General features: G+C 42.2%; 1 protein-coding gene across 3 annotated transcripts in view; it reads right to left on the reverse strand.

The window, feature by feature from the left end:
* Positions 1-2,737: 2,737 nt before the first annotated feature.
* The window catches only part of NT5C2 (5'-nucleotidase, cytosolic II), a 66,958-nt gene continuing 48,736 nt past the window's right edge, over positions 2,738-20,959 (reverse strand). For 2 of the 3 annotated variants that reach the window (XM_056849336.1, XM_056849337.1), the window contains exons 4-17: positions 20,031-20,126; positions 19,166-19,257; positions 18,938-18,995; positions 18,091-18,184; positions 16,045-16,098; positions 13,256-13,339; positions 11,177-11,218; positions 10,233-10,340; positions 8,463-8,529; positions 7,072-7,242; positions 6,469-6,520; positions 6,154-6,214; positions 4,765-4,941; positions 2,738-3,004 (exon numbers count right to left, since the gene is read on the reverse strand). In XM_056849336.1, the coding sequence (XP_056705314.1) occupies positions 2,759-3,004; positions 4,765-4,941; positions 6,154-6,214; positions 6,469-6,520; positions 7,072-7,242; positions 8,463-8,529; positions 10,233-10,340; positions 11,177-11,218; positions 13,256-13,339; positions 16,045-16,098; positions 18,091-18,184; positions 18,938-18,995; positions 19,166-19,257; positions 20,031-20,126 (1,402 nt within the window). In that variant the 3' untranslated portion in view covers positions 2,738-2,758. Of the gene's footprint in view, positions 3,005-4,764; positions 4,942-6,153; positions 6,215-6,468; positions 6,521-7,071; positions 7,243-8,462; positions 8,530-10,232; positions 10,341-11,176; positions 11,219-13,255; positions 13,340-16,044; positions 16,099-18,090; positions 18,185-18,937; positions 18,996-19,165; positions 19,258-20,030; positions 20,127-20,212; positions 20,303-20,959 lie in introns of all 3 variants that reach the window. The other variant, XM_056849338.1, reaches the window with a different exon arrangement.

The raw sequence follows: 20,959 nt of genomic DNA on the forward strand, positions 1-20,959 counted from the left end.
CAACCCTTCTCAGTTCTCTCCCAGTACCAGCTCTTCTAACTCCCATTATTTTTTTTCATTTGTATTGTGCACACTAGCAGAGTTCACTTTTTTCTTTCTGGCAAAGAGGAAAGGAAGAGCTGCTCCCAAATGCCAGCGCGCACACTGTATTGCTCTGAGTTTTCAGTGGTCACTGCAATTCTCTGTTCCTTGTACACTTGATTAGTCTTTCCCTTTTACAGAATCCATTGTCAGCTAACAACCCCCCCCCCCATTATGAGGAGGAAAAAGTCAGAAACTGTATCAGGCAACTATTTGTCTTTTGTCCTTTGAACAGTAGAAATGCTTCTTTAAGTCACCACTTCCCCAAAATAAATTGAATTTCAGCTAATAACACTTTTGCTTGGGGGGGGGGGATTTCTTTTCACAAAATCTGTCCCTTTGACAAGATTTAAGCTAAACTTTTCCAATAAAGTACAAACTTTGACTTCAGCAGAGCAACAAGACAGGAAATTGCCTCCTCTGGTTATAAGGAGAATTCAGTTTGGAGAATAGTTGTACTGCCATGCTGGCCTTTTCAGAGGGGTGTATGTGAGGTGGGACTGTACTATTTGTTTGCAACAGGGGTCTCCAACCTTTTGGAGCCTGGGGGCACCTTTGGAATTCTGACAAAGGGTGGGAGAGGTGGAACCATAAAATACCTGCTGTCGTAGGTGGCCACTGCATAGCACTATATAAGAAAAATGAATATTAGAACACATCCATTTTAAAATACTCATTTCAGTTCCACCTCCAAGAAATCTAATTCTCTCCCCCTTCCCTGATCTCTTCAATCTGCTTTACAACTTTGGAGCGAAATACATCCATTAAATAGCCATACTATTAGAGTAAGAACTGCGTATCAGTTGTGTGTATACCACATGACAAATAAGCAAATTGTCACTCTTAAGTGACTTGTTTCCTTGACCCAGAAGTGTCCTCAACCGTCTGAAAGCTACTGCCTTGTAAGACATCATGACACCACTAGTGCCCCCCAATAGTTTATGCTCAGTCAGGCAACAAACCCCACGCAAGAACTGTTCCAATACAAACCTATTATCTATGGAAGACCCATCCACAAACATTTTCTCTACCTTAGCTACACATTTTGGGCTACTCTAGGAAGCAGCAATATTCTTACAAATGAGTGCCATTCAAATTCCCATTTTTCAAACTCATGAAACTGATATTCCAGCAGCTCTTGACTAACCTCAAGAATGGACTAGACCAGCTTAACCTCCATCCCCTAAAAACTATAATTATGAATGTTTCATCCCATTAATAAAGCCTCTCTCCTTGTATATATCCTTCATTAGCCACACATTACAATATAGTGATGGATGTACTCCTCTTCAACATCTTTTAGTGACCCATCATTGCACTTTGCTATGAAACCTCATGATTTATTAATTTGCAGATCTACCACAGCAGCATCAAGATTGTCCTGCCAATTTGCAGTTTAATGTACTTTAATAAGGGAAGAAAATTACAGTTAGCGGATTCAAACTAAAGATCAAATATCTTAAAATAGGGCATCTTTTTCTATCTTCTATACCTGAATGGCACAGTATGATATGGGATGAACTGCACCCCAGGAAACAGTATATACTGCCTGCTTGCACAAAGATGGAAGCAGGCTCTCCTTGCAGTACAGGATAATCCAGAGGAAACATGTGCCTTTTAACCTAACAGACTGAACTCGTGGACGAGATAACATACCAGGCTCTGAGACCCACGTATAAACAAGACAAATGTTGAGGGCCTTCAATTACTCTCATTCTTGGAATGGAGGTAAAAAGCGGCCCTAGCAAGGACATCCCAGAGAAAGCCACTGCTCCCTCTTTGTCCAGACTTCTGGACCCTGCATTTCCATTTGCTAGGATTCCACATCAGAGATTAGAGTGGCTGCCAGCTGACCTGTAGAAGCTTACAGGATATTCCTTCCAGTTCACAGCATTACAACAGTAAGGCCAGGAGAGGTGGTGCAGACAATTCTTTCCTCTCCATAAACGGTTTGGGGTTTTTTACAAGTGTAACATGTACTGCTGTTTAGGAGTCTCTTGCCAGAATACAAGCACATGGCATAAGGACCCATTTTGGAAGGTCCTAGAACACATGCACCACATGCCAGAGATGGAGATAATATAAGCTTTGAAATCTCAGCAGGCAAACTAGCTATATAACAATAAAAAGTATTTAGCATGATAGCTTTTTAAAACCACCAAATACAGAAAAAGACCAGAAGCAGAACCCCACTATAATGAGGTTAGAGAATAAACCATTTCAAAAACCAAGTTGTGCTTGACAGGGGTGGAGTCAGCCCTGGAATTACTGCCTTTCCCATGCATCCGGTATTAGGATACATCTTTGTCCTAAGATTGAGGATCAAAAGGTACCAGCTCCTGTGATGAACTGATACTGGAATCCTGGGGGTCCTGCAGGACCCACAGCAGCCTCACTGCAATAAATGCAAACCATCCCCTAGGAGGCAGTTTTAACTAAATGCGCCAGTAGAAGGGGCAGAACACACAGGCATCCCCATGTTCTACAGGTAGAGCAGTGCCACCTGTGTCTGGTCCTACCTTCTCCAGTACAAATTTGTGGACATCTGGAATACATCTGCTGATTAGTGTTAATTTTGTTACCATCCCTAACCCTAATCACAGGCCTCTGAAGTGGGAGTCTGTTCCTGTCAATCACTGCTCCAGCCATACTGTGTGGTGTTGTCCAAATGTCTTCCCTATTCTTCCTCCTCTTCCTCTTCCTCCTCCTCCTCTTCATCATCATCCTCATCGTGGCAATGTGTGATCTCTTGGGGAGCTTGAGGGAAGAGATTAGGAGGTTTGATCTCACTAACAGATCGGGTCAACTGGTGCCGTTTGTCAGAATCTTTGAAATCCCCTGAAGTGCGGTTGCGAGTGGCCATTGGTGATTCTGTCTCGTTGATGTCCACATGAGTGTGCTCCACAGTTGACTCATGTGGCATCTGCAGAGAGAGGCAAGGGGAAGTATATAATGATTAGTGAACTGAATTGGTGGTTTTGACATTTGCAGATGCCAGCCATCATGCGTGATAGTTACCCCTTCTGCTAAGCCAATAGCCTACAGAAGCTTCTTCATCTCAAACCACTCCATATGGCCTGGACTAATAAAACTCAGGATGCAAGGAAAGGAAGACCAAACTACTAACAGATTACATGCTGGAGCTTTTCATGCAGGACAAACTGGCCCATCACTGCCAGTAGTCAGAAAACAAAATCAATTAGTATCATAGAAGGTGGCACTGATATTGGCCTTGAACAGTCTAATGATGGGGGTATGTCTAATCAACCCCACTCTCCCCGCACTACTAAAAAAAAAGAAAACCTTTATCTGATCATATTGAATCCACGTGACTGCTAGTAGGTCTTGGCATGCCATGGAAATAATTTAAGAAAGGGACTGTGGGCCTGGTTAAGATGGAAGGACTGTGGGCCTGGTTAAGAGGGAAGGGCAGGAATGGGCCACCTGTCTTCCGCAGTCAGCTCTTTAAAATTAAGATTTAATCACCTCCCCCAAGCCTATGCCTTCCACCACACAAAAAGAATTAATATTCCTCAGGATTTAGAAATAATTGCCTCTACTACCCTCCTGATCCTGCTCACACCAACCAATTTTCCAATCTATACATTTGCAAGATGTGCCCCACGACACGGATTTAAAAAATCCAACAAAGGGTCTGCACACAGCTAGGATAGAAGTTTCTGTAGCATGGGGAAATCCAAGGTTTTCATACAATAAGATGATTAAAATGATACAGAGCCTCCACACAGTACAAGTGATTCGCACATGCAAAATAAATAAATTCAGGAGGATTCCATGCAATAATGTGCTAGTGATGGACACCAGGAACAGGTGTGATGCTAGATAGAGCCAGCTGCTGTTCATGCCCCCCCTCCATGCCAGCTTCTCCTCACATTTTGCCACACCAGCAGGCATACAAGGAGAAGGAAGACTGGGTGGGTGAGCAGCCAAAGAGAAACAACCAGCCTAGTAGGCGGGCAACTCAGCTGCAACAAGAGAATGGAAAGGGGTGTCACATAGAGGAAGGGAGAGAAAGTGGGACCAGCGTGAAGGGAGGCAGTGGAGGATTTCCCCTCCTTTAGGAGTTCTCCTCTTGCATCTTCGTAGTATGCAAGATACCATGTCAACTGCCACATTATTATTGGAAAAATACTTATGCTGCTGCTTCTACATACAAAGCAGCTCACAAAAATATAAAATACATTAAAAAGCATAACCACCATAGAGTAATCAGAACCCAAACAAATAAAGACATAGCCCCCAAACACCCAATGCTCATAAAAAAAAAACTATTCTAGTTATGCTCACTGGTATCAAAAGAGCTCAATCACCAGGGCTAGCCTCCAATGGCCCACTGAAATAAAAAGCTTTACACCATTTTCTTTCAGATGGCAAGCAATCCTGTACAAGAAGAAGCAGTCCTTCAACCATATTGGCCCGAGGTCATTAAGGACTTTTAAGGGGTGATGACTCTCTCTAATGTTGTCTATCACATAGAATATTCACCTGTTAGGTTGGGGAATGCCCATTAACTCTGGCTTCTTTGAACACTTCTAACTTATGGTTATCGAATGCATGGAGGGTCTGCTTCATGGATCTGGATGGATGGCTTGTTCAGGGTTCAGGCATATCAAATGGGGTTACTATCAATCTAGAGTACGGTTCCATTAATTTTGGACTCACCAGTACATGGGCAGCTCTGAAGAGATAACTGAAGGGGTAATATAGGAGGTTGATGAAAGATGCTGCATAAAGGTCTGCGTAGCGCATCACCTGACTGGCAAACAGCGTCTGTCGGGAGCCGCTCCGGAAAAGGCTTCCCATCATTCCATAGCACATGTCCATATCATGAGTCACTTTCTACAATCAGAGGGCAAAAGTTAGAGGCATATGCCTTGATTTAGCAATTCCCTGAGTGAGTGAGAACTCCCTTTTCTGCAAGGGCTTCCCCCACAGACTTCAATGAAGCAGCAGCTCCATCAACAAGACCTACTGAGAAACAGGAGCAGCTAGGTCAGGTGGAGCAACTCAGGCTGCTCCTGGCAACACAGGTCTATCATCCATCTAGGATCCTAGCCCCAAGTTAGGCTATATTTATTTGCTTTATTTATATCCCGCCTTTCTCCCCAGTGGGGACCCAGAGTGGCTTACATCATTCTCCTCGCCTCCACTTTATCATCACAACAACCTGGCAAAGTAGGTTAGGCTGAGCTTGTGTGACTGGCCCAAGGTCACCCAGCCAAGCTTCCATGGCAGAGTGGGGGATTCGAACCTGGGTTTCCCAAATCCTAGTTCAACACTTTAACCACTATACCACACTGGCTCTATCCTGTGCTGCAGGAGTGACAAGGTAAGGTTTAACCCATTCTGTGTATGGTGGTATATGTATTCTGAATTAGGGTTTCCATTACAGCCAGTGTACAGTTGACAGAATGGGGGACGTGGCCTTCTGGTTTCATTTGCAAGCAGTCTCATTCGGTAATAACTGAAACTTCCTAATAGTTTTCAAGGGCTGGCCCACATAAAACGCTTTGGAGTTACAGAAGCACGGCCAGACCAGTCTAACCTAGGAGGGGAGCTAATTTCTGCTCCAAATGCAATTGAAAGAATGCAGTCTTGCAATGGTAGTTATTTGACCTTCTAACAATAGTAGCAGCTGTAGCCTGGGGAACTAATGGAAAAATTAGGCTATGAGTGACATCTTCCACTGGGGGGTTCTACTAGACAGCAGGATCTGGAATACAACTGCTATCGCTATGGTAAACTGCCTTTTAGCATAGTTAGGATCCACTCGCTGCATGTAAAGAAGCAGGCTCTCGTCTACACTTGCTTATGCCAAAATGACATGTTGTTAGCCTCTAAATTATCACAAAAATCCAGTTTATTTTAGCAATAACTGCAGAAACCATTTCCATACACTGAGGTTCCCCACATATATAATAAAATGCTACAAAATATTAACACTTTTCCTTAGAACTTTAGCAAAACTACTTCTGAGGTAAAGTATCCTGCAGCAGTGTCATGGTAAAGGAATCTAGCAAGGGGCAAAAAAAAAATTCCGTCCATCAGTACCTTAATACGCCTCTGGATGGAACTGATGTCAGGGCGCTCATTGCTGCTACTGTCCAAATGTCTAAGTGAAACAGAAAAAATTAATTACTGTTGAGCATACTGAAGAGAAATGCCAGATGGCTTGAGAGAGGAAACACCTCTTTAGAAAGGCTACTTGTATGGGCAGTCACTAGGTTAGACCCAAAGATGTGGTTCTCTCCTACCACACCCACCCTTTTCCCTTTTGACAGGGTACAGCTGCTCATAAGACAACAAGAATCCAACCCTTAGCTGGATCACTGGGTTACATTCTGGGGAAAACATTCAAATACTTACTTGTATAGCTCTGCTAAGAAGATGTCTAGACTCTGAAGCTCTTCAAAAAGGGCTGGATGACAAAAGTAATAGCACACCATTACAATGGAAATCAACTAAGGCATCGAGAGAGATGCATATCCCTCTGCTGTTGGTTTATGAAGCAATTCTGCACAGTATATCTCAGTAAAACTAATTCGACAACTAAAATAATAGAACTGCTGATAAAGACTTTCATTGCCACTTTATGAGTGGTGGTAGCAGCCATAAAGCAAAAAAGCTATTTCTATTCCATAGCAGAAAAACAAGCCAGCCTTTTATAAATTGTTGGGGGAGGCTAGTAGATCTAGGACTTTGGATTGGGATAAGTAGCCTGAGTGACATACGTCAGCAATAGCAGTAACATGATTGGCAGAAGGCGTTTATGGAACCCAAAATACTACCTCAGCTCAAAGAAAAGAAAAATGTACAATAATCTGTAGCAGTCCCACCAGCTTAGATCTGTCAAAAGACTCTCTTCATCTCTTAAAGTATACAATTAACCAACAGGAAAGCAAGTGTTTTCCCAGCTGGCCTACATCAATTGCTAGTGAGAGTCTGGGATCGAGACAGCTCATTACTTACAGCTTTTGTCTGTCCAGACATGAAGCTCCTGTGCCAGTTCTGGAATCACTAGGAAGGTCCTCCAACCCTGACGTTTCTTGGACTTCAGAATATCTCCAAAGATGTGATCTCCAATGTATAAAATGTCTTTGCCTTTGGCCCCCAGAAGATCACAGATCGTATCAGAGGAGCCTGAGAGGGAAGAAGGAAGGTAGAATCAATAACTGTAAGTAAGAAAAGGCATCTCCCACCAGACTATTACAGCAATGTTACTGTAATGCAAATTAAGTTTTAATGTAAAGAGAAATAGAAATTTTGTAAAAGCTTCCACTCTTAGCATGCTCTGGCAGTTCTGCTTCCTAAACAGAGGGACTACAGATGCAGCGCTGCTTTAAAACAATTTTGCACACTCAGATAATCTAGTACAACACACACACATACTCTGACCTCATAAGTTGCTACAATACATACATGTAAAGGACAAGTACAACGCATGGCATGTTCTACTGAGTGCCACACTCCAACACAAAAGAGTCTCATTTGAGAGCTCATCTGTGGTTCTCTCAAAGATACCATGTACCTTGAATGATCTCTGCAGACTAGAATGGAGTCCCTGGGGTTACACCCAGCACAAGAGTTGTCATTCAGAAGAGCAAAGCTCCCATTTACAGATAAATGTGAAAATCTTCAAAAGTTGTGGGGGGGTTAAATTGCCCCCAAACAGATGAGTGCATAGACAATGTAACCCTACTATGAACAGGTAGGGGAGAAGCCAACTGAACGGAGCTGCTGAAGACCTCAGTGCTGACACCAGCCCCGTCGCTACCTCTCCTCTGCAATCAGGCAGGAGACAAGGGGTGAGAGCTGCTTCTGCTCTCCTCCCCCCCCCCCCCGCTGCCAGTCCTGCCACTGTTGTCTCTCTTCTGCAAGCAGGAGAGGAGAAGGAGTTGAACCTCCACTGCTGAGGCAGTAGCACTCCAGCCAGGCAGGGAGGAGTGGGAACTACCACTATTCACCCCCTCTACTACTGCCGCCAACCCTGCCCTCTCCTCTGCAAGCAAGCAGCAGAAGCCACTGCCAGAGGTAAAAACAGTTCATTCATTGTATTGCCTTACTGGGGGATAGCCATAGGACATCATAAAGAGCTCCTGCGCTTTAAAAGTGACCATTACACCACCGAGACTGCAAACTCAGAAGACCTGAGGTATGCTAAGAGTAGTTACTGTACCCTGGCAAACTATGCTAGAAAAAAATGTCTCCACCGAGATACATCTAATAAATTTTTTTGAAGATGGAGCTCTTTCCTCCCACAGAAAATCTTCAGAAAATAAAAAGCCCAAGCGAAAGAGATAAAAGGCCTAAAATCTTTGTCCCACTCATGATAAGAACCAAAATTCTTATTTCCACTTTACCCCCAGAGTAGACAATGCCATGCTGCAGGGGACCAGTGTAGGTACCAATCTTCAGCTTGCCAGTAACCTGCAGAAAAAGAGACACTAATTTCAGTGAAAACCTAGATTCCTCCTGCTCAAACACCTGATACAAAATTACTTTTATTTGATAAAACAGGGACCAGTAGAAAAACTTGGCTCACATGCAAAATCACGCCGTGATATGAGGGTTTGCTTTACTATATCATCTTGGGCTTCCACACAAGGTTGATCTCCCTTTCACTGGCAACAGAGCCGCCACAGTTTTTCTCCATGCTTTCTCCTTCTGTGTGCCATTTCTCTCCCCTTCCCCGGCCAGGGTCTTAACCAGGTTTTTTTAATTATTATTAGAAGTAGGTGTATTGGTATAGTGTTGTAATCAATTCAGTGTGATGTAAGTGCTGTGAGAATACTGAGAGATTAGAATATATTAAATTTAAAATAAAATGCAAGAGCAGTTAAGCTGCTCTGGCAAGAGCACATTCTCTACAGCCCCCTTGCAAAGCATCCGATGTTACAGAGGCCAGCACAAACCTATGCATCCATAGTTACCGGAAAAGTGGTGGTAGTTGCCTGGCCAACAATCTGGTGTTAGATGACTCTGCCCACTTGCCAGGCTTTAGATTAGAATTTAGTTGAAGGAGAAAAAATTACTGATACCACAGCTTCAGCTAAATTCATAGGAGTCAGGCTCCCAATGAAGCACATTCCCAAATCACTAAAATATTGGGAGCAATCCTAAGCAGGCCTACTTGGAAGTCAGTCCCATTTTATTCAATACTGCTTACTCTCAGGAAAGTGTTCTTAGGATTGCAGCCATTATCAGGCACTGTGGCTTATGTTGCATCCCCAGTGAAATAACCAGCTGAGCAGCAGGAGTAACAGAACTGATCTAAATGCAATGCTGTTTTCTTAGGTTGTAATGGCAATATTGTTGCTGTCCTTAATTTAGTTCCTTTCAGAGCATTCAGTTGAAATACTTAATGCTGTAGTTTTAATTTGAATTTCAATCAAGTAACCCAAAGCTATCTACAAACATATCTAGATCAAAGTAGTCGATGAATATAAAAAAATATAGAATTCAACATTCATGCTTTATTTATCTAGATATTTATGTCCCACTTTTCTCTCCAATGGGACTCAACATGGTTTATAACATTGCTCTCCCTTCCTCCATTTATCCTTGCAGCAACAGTGGTAGAACAGTTCCACTGACCTGAGGGCACTGCTCTGTCCTGTCCTCTGAGATATCTAGGCACCAGTGGCTGTCTGAGTCTCCACCTGACACCATGCCATTCTCCAAGCTTTCCTGACCCTTGGAGGGGTTCTCTCCCCCTCTTTCGGTACCATTATCACCAGCTGGCTCTTGTAGGAATTACCTGCTGAGAGAACCAGTGCTCCTGGCTTCCCTCCCTTGGGTTGTCGAACTCTATGGCATTCTACCCTACTGAGGTCACTTCCCTCCCCAAACCTTGCCCTCCCAAGTCTCCACCCCCAAATCTCAAGGAATTTTCCAACTTGGAGCTGGCAACTCTAAGGGGAACTGATCTCTGTTATTGGGAGATCTGCTGTGATTCCAGGAGATCTCCATGCCCTACCTGGAGGCTGTCAACCCTGGAAGGAGACAAAGAAGCTGAAAAAGGGAAAAGGCTACGGGGGCTTTCTGAAAAAGAGGAAATTGTGGGGAAGGGGGCAATGAAGTCTGTCCCTGCAAGTCTTTGCTGGTCTCCACTTGTTCCACATAATACTCACAGTGTCCACCTGCCTCAAGACTGTACCTTCCCCAAAGAAGAGAGGCTTGCGTGCATCCACAAGGATGAGGTCAAAGTATGACTGCCAGGGCCGATGAGAGCTGCCAGGCTGCAAAAGATCAAACAGAATCATCCCTCATTTTACCCTCAAGTCATACACATTTTATAATGATTGCTGATGAGTTTACTTTGGTATTGGCTAAGTCCAGTACTGCGGCACAGCACAGTAATCACATAGCCATCACAAGAAAGGTGGATGTCAATTACTGAGCCATCAACTTGCCACGCAAGGCACCATATAGCAGATCTACCTTACCTATATTTGCCAGAACTGACAACAAACATTCGACAAATATTCCTGGGGGGGGAGGTGTCAGTGGGGCCTCATGAATAGTATGTAGAGCAAAGTGGGGATTTGCAGGAGGAGAGGCAATCTGGCAGAAACTGCTCCCTCCGGTGTCAGAAGTACCCTTCTGCTGCCAGAAATAGATAGTAAGATGAATGAATCCCTCTGAGTAGACGGCAGTAAGATCTCAGGAGTTCTTATTTCTTATTGGGGGATCAGTCCAGTGATCCTTTAGAACCTGCTATACCAGGCATTCAAAAACAGACTTTAATTACTACTCATACGGTTTACTGAATTATTGTATAATTTTAAGTGTTTGTGTTTTATTGAATTATTTTATTATTTTAGATGTTTTTAACTGTTCAAATGTTTTAATGTGTGCCGCCCTGGAGACCCTGAATGGGTGGAAAGGTGGCATAAAATGTTTTAAATAAGTATCACCAGTTCTGCAATAACAATCCTAAAGCAGCTGAGATCATATCTCAGTCTGCATTTTGCAAACTAAATTAATTAGCATGCTTATCCTCCCTAGGAAAGATATGTATGCAGCTAAAGCATATATTACTAAAACAGTACTAATCAACAACTCTATCACCCACCTTTGGTCCATGTGGAAAATCCATCAGGTAAGTCATTATTTTCTGAAAGGCAAATTAAAGATGGTATTTTATATTACAGGTATCTACAGCTTTCAAGACAGATTTCTCAAATTCCACCACGTTATCGATAGAACAATGCTTTCTGAATAGAGCAGCCACCCCATGAATTAAATATGAACAGAAACTTTACAACAGACTTCAAATAGGAAAATCTAGAATAGACTCTATGTGTCTATCAACAATGATCTATCAACACCCTGTATTACTACTATAATGTTAGCCAAAGGATTTCAGTCTCACAGGGTAAAGCAGAACCAAAATAAAACAAGGTCCAGTGGCACCTTAAACACTAACAGCATTTATTTCAATATGAGCTCTCATGAGTCACAGCCCACTGTCAGATAGATATGTTATGGGAAAAATACTGGGAAATCTTACAGGGGAAGGCTGGGGGTGTGAATTCCATTGGCTTGTCTGAATTACACTGAGTCTTTCAAGCATAAATCTCAATGTAAATGGAAAAGGGAAGAGCTGATATAGAAAGGGTATGTGTGAGCCCCACCATAATTCAACAGAATTACGGTAACTGGTAAGTATAGTGGATGGTAAGGGGTTTGAACAGATAAGCAAATAGTTTAAGTGAAAATTAACTAATATTGGTAAAAAGGTTATAGTCTGATAAAACATGTTAAGAACAGCCATTCAAATTTTCCCCAAAGTAGGGCTTATAGAGCTAAAGGAGACTGCAGTGACTGAGGAAATCCAAGTCTTTTAAAGCCAGGATGACATGTAGTGTTTAATTTTGCACTGCGTTCCAATTCAGCACGTTCACACTGTATATTCTTTTTAAAGGTTTATTTTTGTGGAACAGTAACTTTCAGGTCTGTAGTAGTGTGTCCAGGGAGATTAAAATGTGACCTTACCAGTTTCTGAATGTTGTGACTTCTTATTATCCAGTTTGCGTTGATTGATTCCCACATGTTTGTCCAGTGTAGACAGTATAAGCCGATCATTGTTAGCACGTAAGGACATATATTAAACTGGATGACGCAACTGATGTTATTAAGTATCATAACAGTGTTGCCCACGTCTATATAGGGACAGGCTTTGAGGAACCCTCATGCAAATGACTGTGAGATATCCTAGTTTAGTTGTTTATAACTTTTGAATCAGGGAGTGCAGCAGAAGAGGAAAGGTTTTAACCTTTAAAGCCTTACACGGTCTGGGTCCCTCGTATCTTTGGGACCACCTCTCTTGGTATACCCCCCGAAGAGCACTACGCTCTGCTGATAATTCTCTGTTTGTGGTCCCCGGCCCAAGGAGTGTGCAGCTGTCCTTGCCAGGGCCTTTTCGGCCCTGGCTCCGGCCTGGTGGAATGCTCTGCCTAGTAACATCAGGGCCCTGCGGGACCTGAAAGAGTTCTGCAGGGCTTGTAAGACAGCGCTATTCTGCCAGGCCTATGGTTGAGGACAGCCGCAGGTGAGATTCAGTGCTGGCCTCCCTACTCCCCTTCCCCCCCTCCATCTACAATCAACTTATTGGGGGGGTACCCAACCTGGTTTTAATAATAATTAATAATAATTAAATTAATAATAATTAAATTAATAATAATTAAAACCAGGTTGGGTACCCCCCCATTTATGGTTGGCATCATCTGTGACAGTGGGCACTTTATATATATGGCGGCCATCGTTTTATAATTAATAGAATAGTTTTAATGGTTTTATATGTTTTATAGTTATATTGTAAAATTTTAATGTTGTTACCCACCCTGAGCCCGGCCTTGGCTGGGGGACGGCGGACTAGAAGTATGGAAATAAATAAATATAAGGTTGAGCATTATTCTGGAAAATTCATTCTGATAGTTTGAGAGCTACTGAATTTTGTGATATATTAAAGAATGACTTTATAACTCTTTTCAAATGTTTGGAAACTAAGCGACAAATGAGTTGTCAGGCAGAAACACTGTTAAATTAGGATTTAGGAGCCACACACTCTTGGTCTCAAGGTGTTATATTCCTCAATCTAATCTCCTAAAATAAAGTTCAAAGCAGGTGTCCATATTTTAATAACACTTACATCAGTGTATTTATAATCACTGTTGGTGGCAAGGAATGCTTTTCCCACCTCACTCATGCGACTCAACAGAAGAGGTAGCTTCCCCTACAACAAAAAAGATTCAAATAAAATTGATTCATCAACCAGCCACTACAATTATAAAGTTCCTCTTACCTTTGGGAGCCTTTCACATCACCCAGCTGAGGTAACAATGAGTACCCTGCAGTTCTGAATCATGTCAAATGATGACTGCAGCATGATTAATATCCTTTTTGAATTGCTGCATGTCTCAACCAAAAACAACTAAATTTCATGGCCCAGTTGTTCTGAGCAACATGCATATATAGCACTATGGCTGTATCAGGAAGGGCATGCTTACTGTTAAATATCAGGAATATTGTAAATGGGGAAGGAGGGAGAGAAAGAAAGGCTCCCAAGCTAATCAATGATGTACAGATCAACTTAAAGAGTCCATGCACCACCAATCACCTCTGAAAAGAATGGGCAGCAGATCCAGCCTCTCCAGAGGCCAACCAATATTTCCTATTGGAAGTAGATTTAGCCTTCAGACTCCAAAGGCCAGGTATACTGCCCATAGAATAATGTTTGCAACTTGTCAGGAAAGCCTACAGGAAAGTGATCTTCAGACCATTTACAGCCCTGCTGGGGATCCAGGGAAACGCTCAACACTGGCAGTGGTCCTGCAGCCACATTCCAGCCAGAACAGGGGGTGGACCATCGCGGCACCTGCCAAGCTTGTCAAAGTCCCATGAGGCTTGGCTACCCCATGGGATTCCCTTGCCAAGCTTTATGAGACTTAGAGGTACTAGACTCAGCTGCAGCCCACTCCCCATTCTCTCACTGTTCCACAGGGCAGGATCAGCCTTAAAAGGCCTGGCCTGGAAAAGGCCCCAGGGCCACCGGCAGGGTGCAACATGGCTCCAGAGCCCCCAGAGGAGCCATAAGCAGCACAGGGGAAGGCACTCCGCCGACAGGTAAGTCCAAACCCGGGGCCCATTATGGACATGTTCCTATGTGCAGAAGCCTGGCCTTCAGAGTCCAAAGGCCAGGTCTACTTCCCATTGGAAATAATGGGCAGTAGGACTGGCTTCTGGACTCCAGGTCTACTGCCCTTTATTTAGAGTCCCCTCAGCTTGTTGTAGTCATGCCTGGCCTTTAAACTTGTATTATTTACAGTCCCCTCAACTTTAAAGAACCATTATTTTCAATGGGATAGAGCTGGCATCCTCACTGAAAAGAATAGTCCTTTAAAGTTTTAAGCAGGGGTGTCAAACATAAGGCCCAGGGTACGGATCCGGCCCCTTAAGAGCTCTTATTCGGCCCGCAAGCCAGCCGGGGCAGCCGCTACCCCTGCTCCCAAGATATCAATTATCACAGACGGCTAAATAAAAGAAAATATTGTAAGAGTATTATTATTTTAAGCATGTTTGTATTTTAAGTAAAGAATTAAGTAAAAAATATCATTAAAAATAAAGTAAAAAATAATGTCATTAATTGGCTTTGCCTGTGTCTTCTATAGTTTCTATCTCCAGTACCTGGTATTAAATTTTATGGTACACATGGCCTGGCCCAACCAAGTGACATTTATGTCATGTCTGGCCCTTGTACAAAATAAGTTTGACACCCCTGGTTTAAAGGGCAGATATGCTGCTAACCAACTAGGGAGCACTCCATCCTTCCCAGCCATTCCTGCCTCCGCAACAGGATTCCTGATGCCTATCACCACTCTCAATAATATCAGCACTGGAAAGTGTCAGGGACAGAATGGTAGTGGCTATTGCCTACCTGATGCCTGAAATATCAGGCATCTTACAGGGTCAACAGTATCCAGCTGCCCACCCCTATATAGAATCACTGATTCAGTGCACCACCAAGGGCATCTCTATTGTGTGTAAGCCTACAACCTGTTCAGCTCCAGATAAGAGGCTGCTGCCTTTGTGATGCTAAATGCTCTGAATGGCTCACTAGACAGGCTCCAGAAAGGTCTTATGTCAGAATTGTGACTCTGTGTTAAGTTCCTATCAGACTAGCCCTTATTTCCAAGAGAATTTTTCAAAACAGATATGTCAAAATACATTTTATAATGTGTAATCTTATGACTTTAACAGGCTGCAGGCAACAAGGGCTCCTTAATGCCTAATTATAGAACAAAATGACACTGATTTTCACTTAGCATGGGATAGCCTAATTCTCTGATAACAGAAGGCTCATTATGTGTTTGTACTACATCAGAAGGACCACCCCATACAGAAGGAAAGCACAGTTTTAACTTTGTGTGTGTGTGTTAAGTGCCATCAAGCCATTTCTGACTCATGGCAACCCTGTGAATCAATGTCTTCCAAAATGTCCTATCATTAACAGCCTTGCTCAGCTCCTGCAAACTGAACTTTATACCTCTCAGGATACCAAGGGTTGAAAGGTAGTTTGAAATTTCCCCCATATCTTTGTTTTGATGTTGTTGTGCCTCTCACCATTAGCTTTTGTGTTTGGGAACATTTTGGAGATAAGGCATGAGTCTTTTTATGAAGTGGAGGCCCTAAATAGAGCGGAGATAAGGAAATAGAAGGAGGAAATGCTAAAGCCAAACTATTCCCTATCAACAAAGGAAAGAGATGCTAAAGCCAACAATATAATCTTTTAGTGCCAGATAAAATTCTCCTGGTTTTGGTTTGTTTTTTTGTGAATGAGAAGGCGCAGAACATTCTGTCCTGCTTCTGTAATTTTAAGCAGTAGAACGGTGTCTTCATTAAAATTGCTTATTTCATTAAGCAGAGGATCTGCACACTCACATCTTTCACCACATACTTTGCTAGATTCTCAACTGTCTTCTCCTTGAGAGATCCCTGAAACAAGACGGGAAAACTTCATGAGAACACAGAAGTTATAACATAGAAGATATCTTACTCAGGTTTTGTATTAGTATCAGTTCCCATGCTGTCATCATTCTGTAAAGAGATGTATCAGTGAATGAGCAACACTAGAGACGGAAAGTTATTTCATTTCACATATTGGAAGACTAGCTCCAGATAGACTCATCATGGGGGAGGAGATCCCAGTCATAATGGATATGAAGATGAACATGGGCCAGGGTGCCATTCATGGGGCAGAACTCTGTATTTTCTGGGGTAAATTTAACAAACAGTAAATTGGGATACCTACAGTCAACCAGAACACTGAGTAGAAGGCAGTATAAAAGTCGGTAAGATGTAGGTAAAATACACTGCAAATACCGATAAGTGGTACAGAGAAATCAGTAGTATATAAATTCATGTTGGTCAAGTGCTATTGTTCCCTGATCTAAAACTTCCAGTCACCATGCTACTAAAACAAAAGCCATGCAAAACTTTTCATTAAGGCAAAGCAAAATACGAGTCAGTGTGCAAACTTCTGTGTTCTTCAAAACTCCACATCAGTATGGATGTTAAAGAAGGAAGGTGGATCTTTTAGGCCATGTTGTTAAGGGTGAGCAGGGAGAGCTTTCCCAAGTTCATCTTAAGGCAGCAACATTGGTGCTGATAATTATGTACCTCACACTTCCATAGAATGTGCCTGCCAGTTCTGTTACTATCCCCACATGAAATGTTCCCCACCTTGCTGGCCCCATGCAGTGATGAGACAGAACTGCCTTGCCTCAGAGACTCTCATCTCACATTACCTAGAATATTCTCCCACCATATCAAACAAGAAAATGGGATGGGGGAAAACGATAGGGATGTGACCTAAAAAATAAATGGTATTTTTAAATTCGGATTTCAGGAAGGGCAAAAATACCAGTACTCAGGGGTACTTAGTCCCCCAATACTATTTTGGGTTCAGGGGTTTTTGAGTTCCTATAGGGACTTTTTGGGCGGAGAGGGGCTGGAGTGGCTATTTTTCAACCAAATGACATCCAAATTGTAAGGGACCTAGTGCTGCATGTCTACCAAAGACCCTCTAACTTTCAAGCAAATTGGACCAAGGGATCCAATTTTACAGCAGGAGGAGGAGAAGGAGAAGAGTTGGTTTTTATATGGTGACTTTCTCTACCACATAAGAATCAAACCAGCTTACAATCACCTTCCCTTCCCCTCCCCACAACGGACACCCTGTGAGGAAGGGGGGCTGAGAGCTCTAAGAGAGCTGTGACTAGCCCAAGGTCACCCAGCTGGCTTCATGTGTAGGAGTGGGGAAACTGACCTGGTTCACCAGATTAGAGTCTGCCACTCCAAACCACCACTCTTAACCACTACACCCAGCCATCCTACTTGTCTCAACTGTTTCCTATGGGGGGGGGGGAGGAATTCACAGAAGCCAATAACCAAACATACAAGGGCAAACACTGGTCAAAAGCCTCCAGTGCAAACAGAAGAACAAGACCTCCATTACCAACATAAATCCAGAGAATCTTACCAGAACCACATGCCAATGTGACAAGTCCAACATAACATAAGGTATCTGAAGAAATGAGCTGTGACTCACAAAAGCTCATACCCTGCCAGAAATCTGGTTAGTCTTTAAGGTGCTACTGGACTCTTGCTCTTTTCTACTATAACATAATATAAATATATAAGAAGTGAAAGCCTTGGCACATACTTTTCTGAAGGATCATAGTTGCACTGTCCAAACATTAAAGTATGGAGCTGTAACATAGGGAAGCAGGGTGGAGGGAAGGCTTGAAACCATCTCTTCAACACTCTGCTTCTTGCCCATCATATGGCCCTTAGCTAGTATTTAATATTTACCCACTGGGTGGCAAAGCAAATTTCATATGATGACATCTTCATTCAGAAGTTAGAAAGAGGTTTAGCAATGCTAATGGACAATGAAGGAGTCCCCAAAAGAAAGGCTCAAGTCACCTTATAATGAACCCAATCCACAGCATCTCTCACATCCTGGAACATACTCCTGAAGGACATGAAGAGGTCTCCATCTTTAAACCCTGTTTCACAGCTAGGAAAGAAAGGAACAAAATACATATTATACAGTAAAACAGAATCCAGAAAACAGTAAAACAGAATCCAGTCCCAAGAGTTTAAGAGGCATCAGAACTCCTGCAGAACTGGAATTGGCAACACTGTAACTAGCTGTAAAACCCACTAGGTTTTATTGCCATGGAAGCCAGATGGAAGCTCATGTATCTACCACTTCACAGCTCATTGATAGTAGCATCCAACTACAAATCAGCCATGTTCGCATACTTAAAGGACCATACTTCACACAATGCTGCACACATTTAATCTGGGCTGAGTCATGGAGCTGTGGTAGATACTTCTTATATTCTACCGTTTCCCTGATCACACACATCCCTCTGCAACTTTAAGAGGGAGGAGGAACAAACAAAGTTTCCCAACTTGGAAAACAATTTTGGGTGTTTTTTTTAAAAAAAAAACACTAGCACTGCAACCTTGACTCATATCCTTCTCCTCTGCATGGCCGCTTCTTTGGGCCAATTTATATGTACAAAATTCCAGTCACAGAACTCCAATGTCACGTCCAGCTGAACCTCAGTGATTATTTACTTTAAATAATAAAACCCTCAAAAATCCTCTAATGATTAAATTGCAAGGCCTACCAACACAAACAATCCCTTCAATTCACTCCAAAGAGACATTTACATAAAATTTCAGCAAAAAAAGTGTATTGATCTCTGAATACATATAAAATAGATATGACATAGCATCTTAGATCTCATAACACACTCACCTTGCATATCTGTCACAATTAGTAAAAAAATCAATCAGACAAGCCAACAAGTAGGTTTCTGCAAGAAAGGAAAGCCAAATAAAGGCAACATTAATCATTAAGTGAAGGAGAGGTTTACACTGTTATTAGAAACCAAAGGGGCATTCCTAACTTTGATGTTTAACAGTGACGTACTAAATGATTATTGGCATGGCACAACATTTGCCCTCCACCCCCTCAGGGTCTTACCTGGTAGGTTGAACAGAGTGTTTAGAATATAAAACCTGTCAGTATCATCCCTCTGGATGAATTTGTTAGGATACTGCTCTCGGATCTCTGGCCTAAAAAACATAAAGGGCAAGGGACAATGGTACTTAAAAGATGTCAGTGAGATCACAATGATTTCTTTACACTTCTTTGGCAACTCGTATCAGAGGCCAAAAAGACAATAAGCAAGCTCAGCCTATAAAAACACTGTTGTTAGAAGTGGGACTTTGAGACAACATCAGGACTTATTCTGTGATATACATTCCTTTCAGATAAAGCTATGTATACAAAAGTTAAGCAACATAGAGTAAATTACTTCTTTCCGTTCTTACTTGTGCTCCCTCCTGAATCTTAACACAAGAACCAGAGTAATAAAACATAAACCTGTATTTTGACTAGCTTGCAATTCATTAATTAAATGGTAGCACTGTTATTTTAATATTTTCTTAAAAAGATACACTCGGCAACATTTAAAATTGTAACTAAATATTTCCAGCGTTAGCATATGTAAGATCGCATCATCATACAGTTATAGACAGAATACTGAACTGGGTAGGTAAAAATATGGAGCCAGCATACTTGTTCTTTAGAAAGGCATACAAATTATGACCAGGCAAATTAAAATGCATGGATATTTCTCTCACATTCTCTTGAGTTCCTCTAACAGGGTTTCCAAAATTCAGCAGGATATACTGGAAGGTAACAAGCTATAGCAAAGCTTGGGCACCTTGTGAATTTGGAAGAGGCAATGCTGTGCTCAGACAAATACTGAACTTGATTAACAACTGAATGCTACATATATTTATCCTGAAATAAGTTCCATAACACCTACATTTGTAGTACTTACCCTCTCATGAAGTTAAAGCCATGTGCACATACTAAGATGTTCCCATAGGCATCAACTTTCAACAGGTTTCCATAAAGGGAATCAAACACCAGACCTCTATCAAAGAAATGCAAGGAATGATGTAAGAATTTTATACCAAGCAGTGACAAACAGCAAGACTTTAAAAGATTGGAATGGCATACCTGAGCCAGTTCTATCATGTTCTGTCCAAACTAGAATCTGACCCTAAGGAGGACACTTTGCTGACAGAGTCCCATTGAACTTTTGTTTAGCTGCAGAGGAAAAAATAGTCTGCATTGCCTGGTTTAAAAGTACAATTGATCTGTTCTCTTATATTTAGCTCATTTATCTTAACAGGTAGGCTGGTTTGCACATTCAGTAGGACACTTACATAGCTTTCAAAACCCAAAACTTAAGCACTCCCACCTAGCCCAGTCACTAATTAACTTCAAGAATATTTCCTCAGATATTCTTCACCATAATTAGATTAACACAGACATCCTTTTAAAGCTAAGCACTAGCAAACATTCCTCCTAACTGCTTACAATGATGCTGGAGAATGACTGAAATAATTTATGCAAAGCACTTTGAAAACATTGAAATGCTAATATCACTACTGTTGCGAACTAAACCCCTCTGAACAAATCTAGAGATTTAACTGTCATTGATCTGCCCAGTGGTTTTCTAGAGGAGCTCCGATAAACAGAAAGGGCTGAATTAGTTGTGACAGCAGCAAGAACTGATCCAGTCACTTGGGCCATTTATGCATGGGAGGCTTTGCCTTGGATTTGCCGCTTTCTAGATGTACATTTTCCCCCTCTGAATTCTCAAAACTCCAAAATAAGCCCCAATGCAGAGTTTTGAGAATTCGGATGGGGAAAATGTGCACCTAGAAAGTGGAAAATCCAAGGCAAAACCTCCCATGCACA

Source organism: Euleptes europaea, chromosome 5, assembly GCF_029931775.1.
Source record: "Euleptes europaea isolate rEulEur1 chromosome 5, rEulEur1.hap1, whole genome shotgun sequence".
Lineage (NCBI taxonomy): Eukaryota > Metazoa > Chordata > Lepidosauria > Squamata > Sphaerodactylidae > Euleptes > Euleptes europaea.